An 18,042-nucleotide genomic window follows, 5' to 3' on the forward strand; every position below is an offset into this window, starting at 1 on the left:
TTAGAATTTCTTTGTGAGTTTGGTTTGTTTTCATAAATCTTATCAAATAACTCTTAAGTTCTAAATATTGTTAAAAAATTGTTAACTCGGAGCTTGTGCTTTACGATCTAAAGACTCATTTTTTTTGCTTCGCATGGCATTTGAAGTTCATATAGTTGATATTTTCTTTTAAATAATTTACTATGCTATCAAAAAAGCTGCTGCAAAATTTTAAGCCAAAAAACTTTATGGCCTCTCATAATCAACAGTTAATACTAAGATATTGTTGTTCTAAAATTACCTGAAGATTTGATAGTTATCAACGACCATATTCCAATAATATGTAATCAAAATTTAGTGCATAGCTCACTTACAAAATCTTAATATTATAATTTGGTCCCTACACTAGTGCTGTTCATCTCTACCCTCTATATATACTCTCTACTCAAGCACTTTTAACTCTTAACTTTCATATGTATATGTATAATACTTTAGTTCCTAACAATGAAAAGAGATAAGCTATCCTGGTATACACCATTCACACCAATGTGAATATTAAATCATAAACCAATCGCAAACTAATGTATTGAATTGTTAAGGCCACATTTAAACTCATTTTAGCAATTTTATACAAGTTGAATAAATTATTTACCTTGTGACAGGAAACTCAAATTCATCCCTTTTTCACAATTAAAAGCTCTAAATTTTTCATCTGCCAAGTGTTTCTGTTAATTTCAAAGAGATAAGCTATCCTGGTATGCACTGGCAGAAATTAGAGCAGGACTAGAAGATCAGATATCTAATTTAAGAATTTTATTCTGAATCAGAGCTTAGAGAGTCTCAGTTTACAATAATATCAAATCCCAAAGTGGAGAGGACTATTCATGCATATTATAACCTTCAAAGATATGCATATTTATTCTGTATTCTTTGGAAAATAAAGATCTGCATAAGCTGGCAGTTGCCTTAAATTCTTAATTATCATGGTCAATTAACAGTAACATATTTATAGAAAAGGCAGTTTAACTAAAATCATAGCTGATGCTCAAACCAATTGCTGATCAAATCCTAAATGTATACAAACTGGTGTATATAGGGAGCAAATACATTGTGATTTTACATGGCATTTGATACAAATACACAATTTTGCAGGTTGTACAAGTAAACAATTATAACACATATTTGAGTATAATAATATGCAAAAATCATGAGTAAACCTTACAAATTAAATTTGAAGAACACAACAACAAGTCTAATATCTATAAACACATCATCTTTCCCCGCTTTAAAACCGCTTTTTTTTTTTTTTTTTTTTTTTTATCTTCACAAGTAATTCATAATCGACGCAAAAACAAGCACTACGGCAAAGGCTACTCGCAGAAGTCCGGTGGCGGCGACGGTCGGTCGGTCTCCACCGGCCCTCGGTATCTCGTCGGGGAGCGCGCACTCCTCGCCGTCGAAGTAGAGCCTCGTCGGAAACCCAGCGCCGCCCAAAATGTCGATTTTCGGCGTGTGCTTCTTCGAGAACGAAAGAACGGACTGCTGCTTCCCGGGAACTCTCGGATCGACCGCCGGGTCCTTGCCGTCCGTCTCGGGCACCAAATAGTTCAAGCCCTCGAGTCCTTGGAAGAAGAGTGTGTTGTTGATATCTTTTAGCTTGGTTCCGTTGAACGAGTATATGTTCTCGTAGCCGAGATAGGCGTCGTCGTCCATCCGGACCGCCGCGAACCAGTTCTTGAACGTGTAATCCGCCCAGTTGAACAAGGTGATCCTCGCGCTCCATCCGCTCCGGTAGTTGGATAGAACGTGCCAGTTTATGCTCATGCCGCAGTTGTCGGGGCAAGGGAGCGGGCTCGGGACGTCGCGGTGCTTGATCTTGGCCCAGGCCTTGGCCTTGGCGGTGCGGTTCGCGAACGGAACTAGGAGGGCCTCCGACGGAAGGAGCAGCGCCCGCGCGTCGGGGTCGCAGGCGGCCGGATCAGGGCAACCGCAGGCGCAGGTGCTGCAGGGCACGGCGGAGTCGTTGTAGTACGCGGAGAAGGACACGCAGCACCGCGAGGCCTTCTTCTTCGGCCGGGTGATGTTGCAAGCCACCTGCCAGCTGGCGACCGCGGTGGTCTCCGACATGAGGCCGCTCGGGTCCGGGAACTCCATCGGGCTGACCCTGATGGGGGGGCCGCAGACGTACTGCGGGTTGAGGTAGCCGTTGATCTTCCAGTTCTGCGGGGGATACAGCGCGGTGCGGTTGAGGTCCGGCGGAAGCTTATACACCTGGAGCTGGAATATGGCCCTGGACATGCTCGGGTCCATCATGTGGGGAAGGAGAGTGCCGTTCTTGCAGCAGAAGGGCAGGTTCGCGATGTCGTTGTCCTTGGCTCTATCCGGCGGGAGGTCGACGATGATCGGCTTCTTCTCGCAGCTCATGACGGGGCTGAAGTCGAAGTCTTTGTAGTAGTTCGCGGCCTCGCCGTATATGCAAGACGAGGAGTCTTTCTTGAGAGTGTAGGCCCCTCTCATCTTGTAGATGAATTCTCCTCTCTTCCACTCCCAGGTGAGGTTCCAGTTGTCCAGGCGCCCGAGGGGGCTCCAGTTGTCGATCGTCACCTACAAAATTCGACATTAGAGCAGTTGGTGAGCACGATCTTCTTGTTGCGAAAAACAATTCAGAGAATTAGTTACGCTAAAGTTGAGAATTGAACGAAAATATTTGGAAAATGTTATGCATGAGACCCGCTGGTTCGACTACAACCTTGGTCAGCGGTAATGCCTCGGTCCCCTTGTCTTCCCTTACCATCCCAACACGGACTTACCTCAACATTCCAATACTGACTTACCTCTTGACCCGTTTAATAGGAAATACAGATGTAATTACGGACCTGAGCGAGATAGCTGCTTCCGTAGGACTGGAGCACGTCGTAGGCGATGGTGAGGTCGCCTTTCTGCCGCGGGAGGAATCGCGTGCTGTTCGCCTTCTTGTGCTTAAACTTCGGATCCTTCACGCAGCACACATACATCTGGCTGCCTAACAATCGAATGAAAGATAAAGATTAAAGCAGATCAAAGCCATACAATGTTTCCATTAAGTTTCACGTCTTCTGACTTGTAAATGTCGAATCGTTGACGTTAATTATTAATTCTAAAAATTCGAGTTATTAAAAATATTCAATGCCTACAAGTCTCGATCGTGACTCGGCCCAATCAATCGCACGCATTTCAAACATGATTCGACACAATTTGACCTTCCGCCGTAGAGCAAGATAATAGTCTAGCTTAGCCAATTATAGAGGCTCACCCTTCTTGGTTGGAGCAGGGCATTTGAACCCCTCGTTCTGCAGCTTGATCGTCCTGGGCATCGGGACCCCGGGCGGCTTCACCCCGAACTGCGTGCCCGTCAGGTCGATCTGCACCTGGATCTGCGTCATGTCGCCCGCGGTGTCGATCGCGTTCATCAGGTCCGTCTGCGGGAACCCCGACAGGGACGTCCCGTTCCCGACGTGGGCCGGGAAGTCGGTGCCTTCCGTCACGACCGCCCCGCCCGCCGACACCAGTATCTCGTCGTGCTGGAACCCGATGAAGATCTTCCACGCCTTCAGATCCTCGCTCATCGTGTTCAGCACCGTCACCTGCGACCTGAACGCGTACGCCTGCGCCGACGCGTTCTTCACGTGCGGGTACTCCTTCTCGCGCTCGATGAACGTGTACGTCAGGAACACGCCGATGCAGCTGTCCTGCGGCGATGCCTTCGGTTTCTCTTCTTTCACGCCGGTGCCGATATCGTAGTCCTGCGCTCTCACGCCGGTGGAGACGACGAATGATGCCGTGAAGAGGGCGAGTAGGGCCGCGGAGAGCCGGGCTCTCGGCGGCGAGGGGGCCCACATTGGTGGTGGGTGGGTGTGTGGGGGTCGGCTCTTCACCAGAGGGAGAGGTAGAGCTAGAGCTTCTCAAGGAGAAAAGGGGGGGGAATTTTGTATACCTTGAGGGGAATTGGGATTTTCCAATGGAGGAGAACGAGGGAGTTTCAGCTGGATTTGCGGTGGGATTTTTTTGTCTTTTTTTTTTTTTCCTGGAGTTTAGATTGATTTTTCTTTTTTGTGTGTGATTGGCTTGGATTTTGTTTTGCTTTTTTTTTTTTCAGTTTGATTTTTTTTTTTTTTCTAAAATAAGGGGGAAACAAAATGGGGAGAGAGAGACCAGGTCAGCTTCAATCTCCTCCGTGGAGTTTGCAGCGGAAGTGGCGGGAAAAAGGAGGAGGGGGCCAACGGTCACCAATTTTAAACAGCCCCTTTTAATTTATATATAAGAACCCTTTTTAATCTTCTGTTTTTTTTTTCCCTCTTTATACCCGTTTGATATTGAGGCTTTTTCAAATGCTAATATCTAAAATAGAGCGGAAACAAAAAAAAATAAAAATATGCTTTCATATTTTTAAGTTAGATCGTAAAAAATATATCGTAATCAACTCACGTAACGCAATATTATATACTATAGCACATACAATATTTTTTATTATATTTAAAATTTTTTAGACTGATTAATTTCATTAAGAGTTAAAATTTTTTGAAAAAAAAGAAGAAATCCAAACAAGTGAACATCAGCATAATTGTACTTGACCATCCAAATTTGTTTTTCTTTAATATGAATATGAATATTATCTAGATTCGAGTCCAAAGTAATCTCTCGATGCCAAATTTCTTACTAAAAAATCGTTGATCTAGCGTCCGTGTATTATTATTTTATTAACACACTCAAACTAACAAAAACATTACACTTTTTTTTTATTTATTTTTTTGGCCCAACTTGTTGAACCCAGGATCTCAAGGTCCATTTGTACCAATCTGGGAACAGTTGATTTGACACATAAAAAGTTGAAAATGGCATCAAAGATGTAAATGCAAAGTAGTAAAGGCATAAACTTGCAAAAAGGCCAACGGTTTTTCAAACAGGGCGCGACAATTTTTTCGCCGGCCAACTTTTTTAACGACTCTCCCAATGCTTTCTAAAGCATATATAAAACCTTCTCTCTCTCTCTCTCTCTCTCTCTCTCTCTCTCTCTCTCGCTCTCTCTCTCTCTCTCTAAAGCAGGATGAACGACCTACTCAAGGTAATTAATAATCTTCTTCGTCTTCTTCAACTCTCTCTCTCTCTCTCTCTCTCTCTCTCTCTCTCTCTCTCTCTCTCTAACTCTGGTGTTCTTTTGATCTAAAAGTTCCATTTTTTCACTTTTAAGTACCGAGTACAAATGATTAAAACACTATTCTCTAGTAGTTAATTTAAGTTTGTGGAGACAAACGATTGTTTCACTTTAAATTTATCATCCTGTTTAATTCAAGTCATTATCTTGGACTTAGCAAAAAGATTTTGATGCCAGTTTACTGGGGTTTTCTTAAAAATGTTCAGTTGCACAACCTTATCTAATTTTTTTTGAATAAACCTGAAGTCAAAAAGGATGCGACATGTAACATGTTTAAAAAATATTGAATTTTTAGAGAATTTAGAATCAAAACAAAAAAAAATGTTGCCTTTTTTAAAGAAAAGGAGAGAACGGTTAGAATACAATTAGACGAAATTTCAACACATAGTTTTTGTACAGTGAAAATTTTACATTTCATTGCAGGGCTCCATTGAAATGGGAAAGGTTAAGTCGCCGAGGAAGAGGGATATTGAATCAGGAGCTGATAATTCAAATGGCAAATCAGATTATGGACTGGAAGATTTCTTTGAACAGGTAAATTGTAGTTACAGTCTGACCATTTTCAGAAAAAAAATAAACAAAAAAAACAGTCTGAACAAAATCATCCCCTCATAATCTGTAACATGCTCGCAAGATTTCCTACCTTTCACTCTCAATTTGAACCTTTGATAATTTTTAATCAAGAGTTTTGAATTTTAATCATGTTTTGTTTCTATACTTATGCCTCTTGAAGTTTCTAATACCGAAATCATCAAATGTGTGCGAAAAGGATATACTATTCTTTCACTTTTGCGCGTTTGTTCTGTTTCTTTTCTTTTCGCTTCAATTTGTTATGGAACTGGTAACCTTTTCTAAAATTAGGTAAGAGAGATTGAGAAGTTGATGGAGCAGCAATCTAAGCATCTTCAGAAGCTTCAGGTACTCAACTGCATTGATGACACTCAAAAACATGTAATCTCATAGGCTTTAAAATACACTTTTGTCAATGCAAACCGCATAATATATGATTTGTATATAATACAATGTTCAATAATCATTGTGAGTTCCACAGGAAGCTAATGAGGAATCTAAATCGGTCACGAAAGCTTCGGCAATGAAAGGTGGAATTCTATTTTGTCACAAATTTATTCATACGATGAATATCGGTTAACTGTCGAGAGATATGTTTCAGCAATCAAGCAGCGTATGGAGAAAGACATCGATGGAGTAGGAAGAATCGCACGTACCATCAAAACGAAGTTAGAAAAAATGGACATAGATGTAACAATCTTTTCATATATCTTACTTATGAAGTTCATTTTGGGTATGTTTCTTTCATTTTGCACAATTCACTCTCTTCAATCACCTTCTCTAGAACCTAAAAAATCGCCAAAAACCGGGCTGTGAAAAGGGTACCAGTGTGGATCGTTCGAGGATGTCTATGGCTATGTAAGCATTTCATTGTATCAAAAAGTTTTCCACTAAAAATGAATCTCTGTTTAACCTGAGGGCTTTTATGATGTAATTTGTATTGTTACAGAGCCTTGAAAAAGAAATTGAAGGGTAAAATGAATGACTTCCAGGTACTGTATCTTCCACACACACATAAGAGAACTATATAACATACTATACATAATATACGCAATATGTAGTATACATATTTACCTATTTATTTTTTAATATGTATATTACAGAATCTCAGGCAAGTTATCCAAGATGAGTACAGGGAAACTGTCGAAAGGCGGGTGTTCACAGGTTGAGATCTTTATCGCGAGTTGCAGTTTTAGCAAAGGTTTCATTGAAAAATTAACATTTGGAAATTTTCCTATTATTTGATATCTGAAAGTTTTGAACTTGAACAGTTACGGGATCTCGGCCTACTGAGGAGGTGAGCTTTGTATTTTAAATTCATTTGTTGTAATCTTACTCTTTTACTTCATCAAACCAAAGAGATTGAACATATGTGCAGATGATTGACCACCTGATTGAGACCGGAAACAGCGAGCAAATATTTCATAAGGCGATTCAGGAAATGGGACGCGGGCAGGTCTGTCTAGCTTATATTCGCAGGAAATTTTCATTATCGAGTGCTACTTAATGTGTCCAAGCAAGTATATTCTGAAAAACAAAGTAGTATTTTCGTTACAGAGTCGATATGTTCTTCACACAACACATGTTGGTATCTTTGCTTGATGAATTCCAATCACACACATGCAGAGGCTACTTCACAAAATCGAGTTCGCTTACGTCTAATTCTAAACTGTGATTTGTTAATCATGTTCGAAAAGGTTATTGCTACCGTAGAAGAGATTCAAGAAAGGCATGATGCGGTCATGGAGATCGAGAAGAGACTACATGAGTTGCATCAGGTAGCTAGCATTTTCTTGGTGGTCACATACACTTTTCCGACTCTTCTTATTTGTTTCTTTTTTTAAAATTAAATTTTGTGATTCAGGTTTTCATGGACATGGCTGTACTAGTTGAGGCACAAGGAGAGATACTCGACAACATCGAATGTCAGGTTTGTTATTGCACTTTTACTGTTTAAAGTAGTACTCAAAATAGCGAATCAAAGGTCATTTTTAAGTAGAACATAATCTATAACATACATCTAGCTGTTGCAATGACTACTATGTATATTCTTAGTGCTTTTTGGCTCTTCTCGAAAGCAAAAGTGCGGCATCTGGTCAACAGAAAGCCCTAGATATTGCAGCTAGAGCGGGAAGTAGAAACGAGCTTCTGGGCTCGAACAAGAAAATTTGTCTTCATTCATGAACTCGTCATGTTACTGTTGCATTTTCAGGTTTCGAATGCTGTAAACCATGTACAATCGGGAACCGACGCACTCCGCACAGCGAAGAGCCTCCAGAAGAAATCAAGAAAGTGCATGATTATCGCAATTATCATCCTCCTGATAATCGCTGCGATCATTGCGCTCTCGATATGGAAGCCGTGGAATCGGCAGAGACAGTAACGCAACTTGATACTGCTTTGTATTGAACTAATATCTTCGAGAAATAGAGTTAATTTCTGTTTTTCTCGCCAAATTGTAAGCTTGAGTGTTACTGATACATGAAAATTAAAGAGCATGTAATGCTCATCTCCTTGTAAAATAACTTAAAAATCTTAACTCGTACTTTTCGCAGAATAATGAACCAGAAAAAAAATTGTGTTTTATTGTAGAAAAGGTCTCTTTGGATTGAACACTTGTTAATCTCGGGGTCGTGTTCTAGTGAATCTCATATAACTAGGAAAATGACATTCTCTAAAAGTAAAAAAAACCATCAAATTATCATATGAGCTTACCTCTTGGAACATGTTTACTCAATCTAAAAACCATAATATAAATCAAGTTTATAACATTAAACATTTTCTCCTTCAATTATCAAATAGCAACATAAATAAAGCATTTGAGTTTCAATTGATCTACCCCATCAATCAGAGGCTCAACATCAAAAACAATTAGCTCAATCCCCCCCAATTGGAGTTATCAATCACTATTACACCATGTTATTGCTAGCTAGTAACATATGTATGTACTACTTAAAAACTACTGCAGAAGAGCTTTTCGCGGAAGCTGCATCTCACATCCTGGACTTGGCAATGACCGCAGCGCCGCCACCGTCACTTACACCGCCGGCTCCGGACCTCGTCCATGTCTCCTTGAATTGCTCCTCTGTTACTCCTGCAAACCAAAAATAACGTAGAAAATCATCATGTGTTTTACAGCGAAAAAGCCAAATTACGAAAATTCTGTCACTCAAATGAGCATATTTTAAGGTGTTTGTAGAAATGCCACTAGCCCAACAACACCTTTGCCCATGGCGGCGGTCGACGAGATCCCGCCCTGCACCGTCTTCAGCACCCGGTCGTAGTAATTCGCCCCCGACCACTTCTGGTGCGCCAGCGTCTCCACCCCGTTGCTCCGCTCCTCCCTCTGTATCCTCTCGACGTACGCCAGCATCCCCCGCCCCGCGTAGTCCCTCGCGAACGTGTCCGCCGCCAGCGCGTCTGCGTGGAACCCGGCCAACGTGATGAACTGCCAGCAGTAGCCCAGTTTCGCTATTTTCGGTATGAAGTCCCTCATCTCCTCGTCGGTCATCCCCGCAGCGTCCCAGTTGAACGACGGCGACAAATTGTAGGCCAGCATCATTTCCGGCACTGCCGACCGCACTCCGTCAGCGAACGCCGTGCACTCTGTTAGGTCCGGACTCGACGTCTCCATCCATATCACGTCCGCGTGCGGTGCAAACGCCCTCCCCCGCACCACCGCCGCCGCCACCGATCCTTTGAACCTGTAGAACCCCTCGCGGGTTCTCGGCAGGTCACAGTCCCAGAAGACGTTCTTCACGCCGAGCCTCTCGGCGATCTCTCTTCCTTGCTCGATCGACAAGCACTTGTCGAAGCTCGAGTAGTTGCTCCACTCGTTCAGCTTTCGCAGTTTCTCGTCGTTGCTTACGTGATTCACGGCGATGATCGCGTCTTTCACGCAGTCGGAGAAGGTTTTGAGCTGAGCCGTCGTGAGCCACTCATCCTCGATGGCTTGCAGCTCGGCGCCGTTCTTTCCGAAGGCCGTGGCTCCGGCCAGCAATGCAGCCAGGCTCTGGCCTTTGAGCTGTGGATTCGTTGCGCCGAGAATGAATTGGTGGTCGCGGGAGTCGACGTTGCTCTGGATCAACGTGGCGGCGACGGCGTCGATGCGGGCAATGAGGACGGTCTCGACGCCCATGACGTCGAACTGGAGCCGCGCGGCGACGAGGCGGTTGATGTGCTCGGAGACGGGTACGAGGACTTTGCCGGCCATGTGGCCGCATTTCTTGGTCACTGAAGATTGGTCTTCTATGTGTACACCGGCAGCCCCGCGCTCGACGAAAAGTTTGCAGAGCTTGACGGTGGCGGTGGCGCCGCCGAAGCCAGTGTCACCGTCAGCGATGATCGGCTTCAGGTAGTCGATATAGGGTGTGAGGGCGCGCTCGTCGCGGCTCATGCTCATCCTGGCCTCCCGCTGCTTCCGGTCGTGATAGAGCTGCGCGAAGAAGAGGTGCTCGACCTGTATGAATATACAAATATTAAAAATACCGTTCTTTAATAGCTTAAACTTTTTAGTACGTGACAGTGATTTGTTATGATTATATAACAGCTCAAACTTTCGGAGAATTTATACAGACCTTGTTGGGGACGGTGTCGTAGGGGTAGTCGGCGAGGTCGGGGCCGGGCTCATTGGTGGTGGTGTGGGTGGAGGAGCACTGCCAGCCGGAGACGTAGATTGTGTCGAGATGTTTGGCCATCATGGTCACCTGTGATATCCAAAAGATCGATCTATTAAAATACGAGCCCATTCATGCGTACGATGTATATGAAAAATATATAAAATAATAGCTTAATCTATTAAATATTGAAGGTGGTGATTGAACCCACAGTCTCATAGAGTTATTAGATATTGAAGGTCGGGATTAAACCTACGACTTTACAGAATTATTAGATACTGAAGGTGGAGATTGAAAAAGAGTTTACAACTTGGCTTTGATACCCAAAAGATCGATCTACTAGAAAACAAGCCTTATATATGAACAACCTGGACCGGGTCGAGAGCGCCGAACGTGCGTGAGGCCGTGCCGGCCGCCTGGTGGTTCTTCAGCGTCCACCACAGCTTCCGCGCTAGCTCGTTGGACGCGTACGACTGCCGGAGGGTCCCGCGGAGTGACACCACGTCCCTCGCGGTGTACGGCCGCCGCGTCAGCTTGAACCGCTCCGAGTTCCACCATGCCTGCACCTCCGCCGCCTCCGCCTCGAACCGGGCTTCCTCCTCCATTATCTGCGTATATGCAGTATGAGTAATCCGACTGCTCACATCTGTCCTCCTTATGAGAAAGCTCTCTATTGAAATTATTGCCACAACACGTAATTTGAAATACTCAATTGTTATATGATTTTAGATGTGAGAAGCAAAGTTGAAGAGAAAATTTTCAAAGATCAAAAGGCAAATTTTCATTTACTTCTCAAACATATATAAAATATAGAGAAAAGAACAGAGCATTTTTTTTTTTTACCATGAAAATTACTGATATTATGGTTTGTGAGGCATAATTATGTCAGTTTGGACTTTGGAGAGCTCTGTTTTCTCATTAATTGCAGCTAACTTAAAGAGTTATTTTAAACTTCTAGTGCCATCCAAGCCAAAAACTAAGGATCGGTTAAAACACTGAGAGAGAAAAAATATGGAAAAATGAAACTGATCAAGTGGTGGGAACTTTTCCTCAAAATGTTTTACTAAGTGTTGCAAAGATGAAATCTCTATCAAATTTACATTATCATTGTTGAATTTAAATATTAAAAATAACTTTCTATGATAGTTTAAGTTTTTGAATAATAACAGTTCTTTGATATAATTTAATATCGTATGAAAGCTAAAAATTCTTATTTATTATTTTTTTGGAGGAAAAAATAGCACGCTACCCGCTTCATTTATTAGAATAGTGAATTAAGCAATATGGATAAGGTAACACAGGCCTCGAAGAGGGCGAAAAAAAAATACATATTTAATTTAAGCTCACATTTTGAAATACTCAAAAAATTTTAATCTTAGAAGTCAAAAATAGTATTAAATACATATATAAATATTAAAAACATAGATCTTAAGTCCACCCGTAAGATGGAATGATATATATATATATATATAGTAAAGATACCAATCTCTGATAGCTTTAGAGAACAAAAGTTCTTTCATATAATTTAACAAATTATTAAATCTCCTAACGAAAGATGTAAACAGAACAACCAAATTCCTATCCTGCTCATTTGGTAAATATAAATAGTTCGAGATATCAACATAGTTTACATAAATGAACAAAAAAAAAATATCACTTTAATTTGAAGAAAAAAATCACAAAAAAAAAAAGTTATATAAATCAAAAACTGACCATTGAAGGCACGGAGAAAGAAGCAGCCATTGGTGGATTCTTGTGAGTGTTGGTGACTTTTGTGAGTACTACAACAAGTGCAATGCATGTCCCATCCCTTCTCTCCTTTCTCTCCAATTTATAAAGAAAGAAAAAGGCCTACGTACATACTCTCAGTAAAATTTTTGTTTTATATGGAAAAACAACAAAAGGAGAGGATAAATTACAACCACAATTGAATAAGAAGTTACAAAATTCGATTTTTTTTAATTAAAATATATTGTGAGTGATTTTCTATGCATATTCATCAGAAAGAGAAGATTATAGAAAGAAACATTAGAGAGATACTACACGCACGTTAATCATCAAACAAGTATATCCCAAGCGATGCGTTCATATATTTTTTAAAAAAATATAAAAATTTTACCTCTGTACCGTCACTGTACATATTTTCCACTATCTTACATATGTCCAAAATCTCATATGATTATTTACAATCCATGTAAAACTTCACGATATACTTGTAACGCCCCCAATAATCCCACATCGGATGGGATACTGATTCCGATCAGTTTATATAAGACCTACACGGTAGTAATAGTAATTGGGCTTAAGCATTTTGGGTCGGTGGTTTGGGCCCAACGAGTTATTGTTGCTAGCGGGTTGGGTCGTTGCAATACTCAATAAGGAGAACCACAAAAATTTAATAAAATTCTTAGTAAATTATTAATTTTGATATAGCCATAATGACAAACAAAGAGACATGTTTTATCTAATTAATATTAAACGTGCCAATTAATTCCAACAAAGTTTAATTTGCATCTAAATATTTGATCGAAAACAATAATAAAAACAAACACAATGTTGAAATAATACAATCTTTATTAAAAAAAATAATTTTAGGCCAAAATATTTGCTGTTCCTATCTTTTTGGTGATACACTTTTTCCCACAACATGTTCATACGTGGGAAAGTGACCAGCTTATGCAAAGAGCACACATGCACTTAGGACACTTGCGACTCTCTTCGAACAAAAAGTGAAACGAGTTTTGGACACAAGCTAAACTAATCGCGTGCCACGTGTCCGATGATTGAAGCAGATATCATATCCCCACCACCAATGGGACATCGACAGGTTGACTGACGCTCGTCGGACCGTCCGATGGTTGGAATTTGTCTCGAGATGTGTGTTTTATGTTGAATATAAATATTAAATATACTATTGTTCGCTTAATTTAAACAGTTTATATATATATATATATATATATATATAGTAGGGCTATTATACTTTTATGAGTATTGGGTCATTCATACTCATAAGTTGTTTTCGATGATGGAGCTTCCGAATCGACGATCCATTCCGTTAAATATGATCTAGAGTATTTCAAACTTCTAGAGAATAAATTTCGTAATTTTTCGAAATCATAATAAAGTGTCGAAAAATTATAAAATTTGATTTCTAGAAGTTTTAAATGCTTTAAAAAATGGTTAACGGTATGGATCGTTGATTCAGAAGCTATATCATCGAAAACAACTTATGAATACGAAGACGATCGTATTCATAAAAGTATAGTAGCCGGACTCTATATATATATAGAGAGAGAGAGAGAAAGAGAGAGATTTAGGCTGGTATATTAGTGGTAGCATTGAGGCCTCCGTGTAACCAAGTTGTTTTTAATGATGTGGCTTCCAAATCGATGATCGGCTCGTTAGACTTGATTTATACTATTAAAAGTATTTGGAAACTAATTTTATAATTTTTCGGTATCATTTACCTATCAAACGAGAGTCTAAAAATAAACGGCTGAAAATAAAAGTCTCGTAAAAAATAATGATAAAAGACTTGAATTTAAAATCAGAGCTACTGATCTTATTCTAAATAGTAAAAAAAAAATTCAATAGAAATTTCATCAGATTTGGATTGTTTTACACCGTTAAATTTACAAACGCATCACCACATCTATCATTAAAATTGTCAATTTTGAGACTTTTTGATCACTAGCGAAATGATGCCGAAAAATTATGAAATTTAGTTTCCAAATACTTTCAATAGTGTAGATCAACTCTAACGGAACCGATCGTCGATTTGGAAGCCGTATCATTGAAAACAACTCGGTAGCACGAAGGCCTCCGTACTACCGATAATATCAGGACTGCAAATTCTCCGAATAAATAAGCATCATTACAATCAACGAACCTGATGAATATATCATTCAAATTTCAAAGTATATGTCTTGATCTTTATCAAACAATCAAAGAGATATATATAAAGGAAGTAAATTTTAAGATCATACATATTTGTTCAGATCCATTTCGACTGCATATGCGGTGGTGCGAAGCGGTTACAAAGAGGAAACAAATAAAGTCTCATATCCTTCCCTTTCCAACGTACGCAATTTACGTACGTAACAGATACGTACGTACGTACACCATGCAACAAGATAAGTTATGACGTGGGAAGGGATCACACACACTCTTATTAGATCACTACTTGCGCTTTTGGATCTTATCCTCATTGAGGATATATCCGCAGCTTCGCCCCTCATCTGCGACGGAATGTATCGAATTAAAATTAATTTTTTATAGTAGTGTCCCTTATGTAGATCGCATGTAGACCGCTTGTCAATTGGTGTGAAACAACGTACCGCTGTACTCAAAAAACTTAATCGTAGCGAATTAAAATTAATTTTATAGTAGTGTAGTTTATGTAGATGGCATGTAGACCTATTGTAAATTGGTGTGAAACAATTGTTGTACTCTAAAAATTTAAACTGCTAGAGAATGATATTTATATATTTTTATATTTAAAACTTCTCCTCATGTCGGGACTCGAGACTTTTTTAGTCGGTCCATGACGTGGGCTTGAATTAAATGAGAGGAAATTAATACGTTAAGAGTCTAACGTAATTCAAATTCAGAACCTCCTACTCTGATATCATATGAAACAACAGTTGAACTTTAAAAACTTAAGTTGTTAGAGAACGATATTTAAATATTTTTTATATTTAACAATTGGGTTGTTAATGAGCTGGGCCTGCAATATTTGGCTACAAACTGGGCCAAACTCTGGGCCCACCCTTGGTTAAGGCCTGTAAATAGTTTTCGGGTGGAAAATAGATCTCAATTATTTGAGACAAAATGCTTCTACGTGAAAAATAATTTCACGGGTTTCAACAAAAAAATATTATTTTTTTTATCAACATATCTGATAGCTTAAACTTATGAAAAAAAACAATGACATCTCTCTTTCCCTCTCATTCACTCTCCAGATATGTCTAGACAATTTATTTTCGGGAAAGTTTTCGGACAAAACAAACTTTTTTTTTTCGTCGCGAAAAATTTGTTTTTTAGATGAAATTAAGCAAGCAGTCTTTCAATTGGGTAAGGATAAGGCGCCGGGACCTGACGGTCTTCCCTTAAGCTTCTACCAAACATTCTGGGACACTCTCCATGATGACTTATTCAATATATTTCAAGAAATGCTTGAGGGGAGATTGCACACCGGCCCCATTGACTACACCTTCATCTGTTTAATCCCTAAGAAGGAAGGTGCTAAACGAGCGAATAACTTCAGACCCATTAGCCTCTTGAACGGGATTCAGAAGATCATATCTAAGGCTTTAGCCAATCGGCTGGAACAGGTTATGAGTGATCTGATATCCCCCTCCCAATCGGCTTTCCTAAAGAGGAGAAACATCACTGATGCTTTTGTAACTGTCCGTGAGCTTTTAGGTTGGGGAAATAGGTCGGGGGTTGAGGGAGTAGGAGTAAAGTTAGATTTTGAAAAGGCATACAACAGAATTTACTGGCCTTTCCTTTTTCGCAGCTTAGACTGGTGGGGCTTCGACACTAAATGGTGTAACTGGATCAAACTCTGTGTTTGCAACGCCAAGGTTGCTGTTCTGATTAATGACGACACTACTAACTGGATTAAAATGAAGAGGGGTATACGCCAGGGGGACCCGATTTCCCCTTTCCTGTTCCTACTTGTTGCAGAATGTCTTGCCAGACTGACTAATGAGGCACTCGATAACATTCTCATTACTGGTATCGGTCCCATAGAGGCATCCAGGACTACCCTCATCCAATTTGCAGATGATACCTTCTTTTTCTGTGAGGCCAAGAAAAAATGCTTGAGAAATCTAAAGTTTATTTGGCAACTCTTCGAATGGGCATCTGGAATGAGAATTAATAGAGAGAAATCGGAATGTTATTACACTGGAATGGTGGAGGGAAAAGTCACGGTGCTTGCGCAATTACTTAGATGCAAAGTCAGTAGCTTGCCAACTAGGTATCTAGGCTTTCCTTTGTCGATTAGACCACCATCTATAAAATCCAAAGCAAAATCGACGGGTGGCAAGCTAAACTTCTATCAAGAGGAGGCAGATTTATCCTTGTAAATACGGTACTCACTAATCTACCCCTTTACTATCTCTCAGTTTTCATGACTCCTAAATGGGTAATCAAGCGTATTGAGGCACTACGAAAAGATTTCTTTTGGACCGGAGGATTGACTTCTCCTGGAAAAAAGTGCCTGGTGGCGTGGCAAAGTGTTTGCCGAAATAAGAATGAGGGCGGTCTGGGTATTCTTGACATTAGTACTATGAACCGTGTCCTTCTCGTTAAGTGGTGGTGGAAGTTTCAGAATGCACCCCAGTTGCAATGGATTAAATTAATTTGCAACTTGTTCTATCGAAGAAGAAGACCGCTGAAGGAGGGATGTTACTTCAGTCCCCCTTCCTTTTGGTGGAAGGGAGTTCTAAGCATAAAAGATATCTACAAATGGGGAGTATTTTACAAGTTGGGTAATGGACATAATATAGACTTTTGGGATGATCGTTGGTGTGGGGAAACCATCCTACGTTCGTCATTTCTCGAGATCTTCCAATTATAGCCTCGTAAGAATTTGATAATTAGTGATTGTTTGTGTGGCAATGACTGGTGCTGGGAGACGATTCTGGGAGGTGAGTACTATGATAATCACGGCGCAGTTTCAAGCATTACAGCTCTTAAGGATAGGATTTCCAATGCCCAAATTAGTCAGGGATAGGACAGTGTGCATTGGCGTTGGAGCACCGATGGATGATTTACTGTGAAGTCAACTTATTCAATTCTAAGGGATGGAGGCACGCGGGACGCCCGTAAGGGCAGAATCTGGTCTTTACGTCTACCTCTTAAAGTGAAAGTGTTCAGTTAGCTTGTACTAAAGAAGATACCACTAACAGCTGACAATTTGGTAAAGAGGGGATGGACTGGTAACACAAAATGCATGTTGTGTGGACTGGAAGAGGAAACAGTGGACCACCTATTCACTCAGTGTGTGGTCACTAGATTTCTTATGATGTCGACCCAGGAGATTACCCATCTGGGAGATTTGGGACATGATGTGCATATGATCTGGAATTGATGGACTGGAAGAAAGAGAACCCAACCGACCTCAACTGGGCTTTTAGGACTTATAGCCTGCTGGTGGGTCATTTGGGATTTCAGGAATAAAGCGATTTTCAGGATGATCCAGACTGATCCAACAGTCGGTATACACAAAATTAAGCAGTTGACGAACCTGTGGAGGAAAATTAGGCCGGAGAAGTGACCCAACTGTTAACGTTAGAAGGTGACCCAACTGTAAACAAAATTTTTTTTTTTCCCACCATCCTTTGAGGCCTATGCTGTTTCACCCATGTAGCTTAATTCACTTCCTAACTGAATGAAGCGGGTAGCGTGCTACCTTTCTCTCAAAAAAAAATTAATTTTGCGAGCAACGTAATTATTGCTGGCCCTACATGTAGGGCGTAACAAAATAGTAGAACATGATTGCAAATTTGTAACGCTACAATAGCTTGGAATGACTGACCGTCCCTAGCGCAAGTGGCAAATGGCCTGATGGTTAGTACTTGAAATCTCAAGTTCGAATTCTAATTTATTTATTTGTAACTAAATTTATTTTTTAAAAAAATAAACGAAATAAATAACATGCTGCATTCCTCTCAAAAA

General features: G+C 40.4%; 3 protein-coding genes across 3 annotated transcripts; 1 reads left to right on the forward strand and 2 right to left on the reverse strand.

The window, feature by feature from the left end:
• LOC109715674 (COBRA-like protein 10) lies at positions 1,078-4,039 on the reverse strand. Its single transcript, XM_020240788.1, has 3 exons — positions 3,272-4,039; positions 2,856-3,001; positions 1,078-2,583 (listed from the first exon to the last, which is right to left on the reverse strand). Exons 1-3 carry the CDS (start codon positions 3,855-3,857, stop codon positions 1,303-1,305), a joined length of 2,013 nt encoding a protein of 670 aa, XP_020096377.1. The 5' UTR covers positions 3,858-4,039; the 3' UTR covers positions 1,078-1,302.
• Positions 5,063-8,123, forward strand: LOC109714849 (syntaxin-132-like). Its single transcript, XM_020239557.1, has 13 exons — positions 5,063-5,080; positions 5,594-5,704; positions 6,032-6,088; positions 6,222-6,270; positions 6,342-6,430; positions 6,525-6,598; positions 6,690-6,732; positions 6,844-6,904; positions 7,012-7,037; positions 7,119-7,196; positions 7,438-7,518; positions 7,605-7,670; positions 7,953-8,123. The coding sequence occupies exons 1-13, from the start codon at positions 5,063-5,065 to the stop codon at positions 8,121-8,123; spliced, it is 924 nt and encodes a 307-aa protein (XP_020095146.1).
• On the reverse strand, positions 8,532-12,099 carry LOC109715659 (isocitrate lyase-like). The gene is made up of 5 exons (XM_020240774.1): positions 12,070-12,099; positions 10,725-10,964; positions 10,318-10,446; positions 8,963-10,199; positions 8,532-8,834 (listed from the first exon to the last, which is right to left on the reverse strand). The coding sequence occupies exons 1-5, from the start codon at positions 12,097-12,099 to the stop codon at positions 8,734-8,736; spliced, it is 1,737 nt and encodes a 578-aa protein (XP_020096363.1). The 3' UTR covers positions 8,532-8,733.

This window comes from Ananas comosus, linkage group 9 (assembly GCF_001540865.1).
Source record: "Ananas comosus cultivar F153 linkage group 9, ASM154086v1, whole genome shotgun sequence".
Classification (NCBI taxonomy): domain Eukaryota; kingdom Viridiplantae; phylum Streptophyta; class Magnoliopsida; order Poales; family Bromeliaceae; genus Ananas; species Ananas comosus.

Excerpts from the sequence above, each read along its gene's own strand:
- LOC109715674 (XM_020240788.1), bottom strand. The coding sequence starts at position 3,857 with ATGTGGGCCCCCTCGCCGCCGAGAGCCCGGCTCTCCGCGGCCCTACTC. Across the intron at positions 3,002-3,271 it reads CCCTGCTCCAACCAAGAAGG|GCAGCCAGATGTATGTGTGC; the intron begins GTGAGCCTCTAT and ends TTCGATTGTTAG. Across the intron at positions 2,584-2,855 it reads GAAGCAGCTATCTCGCTCAG|GTGACGATCGACAACTGGAG; the intron begins GTCCGTAATTAC and ends CGAATTTTGTAG.
- LOC109714849 (XM_020239557.1), top strand. Across the intron at positions 5,705-6,031 it reads TGGAAGATTTCTTTGAACAG|GTAAGAGAGATTGAGAAGTT; the intron begins GTAAATTGTAGT and ends TTCTAAAATTAG. Across the intron at positions 7,197-7,437 it reads AGGAAATGGGACGCGGGCAG|GTTATTGCTACCGTAGAAGA; the intron begins GTCTGTCTAGCT and ends ATGTTCGAAAAG.
- LOC109715659 (XM_020240774.1), bottom strand. The coding sequence starts at position 12,099 with ATGGCTGCTTCTTTCTCCGTGCCTTCAATG. Across the intron at positions 10,447-10,724 it reads GCGCTCTCGACCCGGTCCAG|GTGACCATGATGGCCAAACA; the intron begins GTTGTTCATATA and ends TGGATATCACAG. Across the intron at positions 8,835-8,962 it reads GACCGCCGCCATGGGCAAAG|GAGTAACAGAGGAGCAATTC; the intron begins GTGTTGTTGGGC and ends TTTGGTTTGCAG.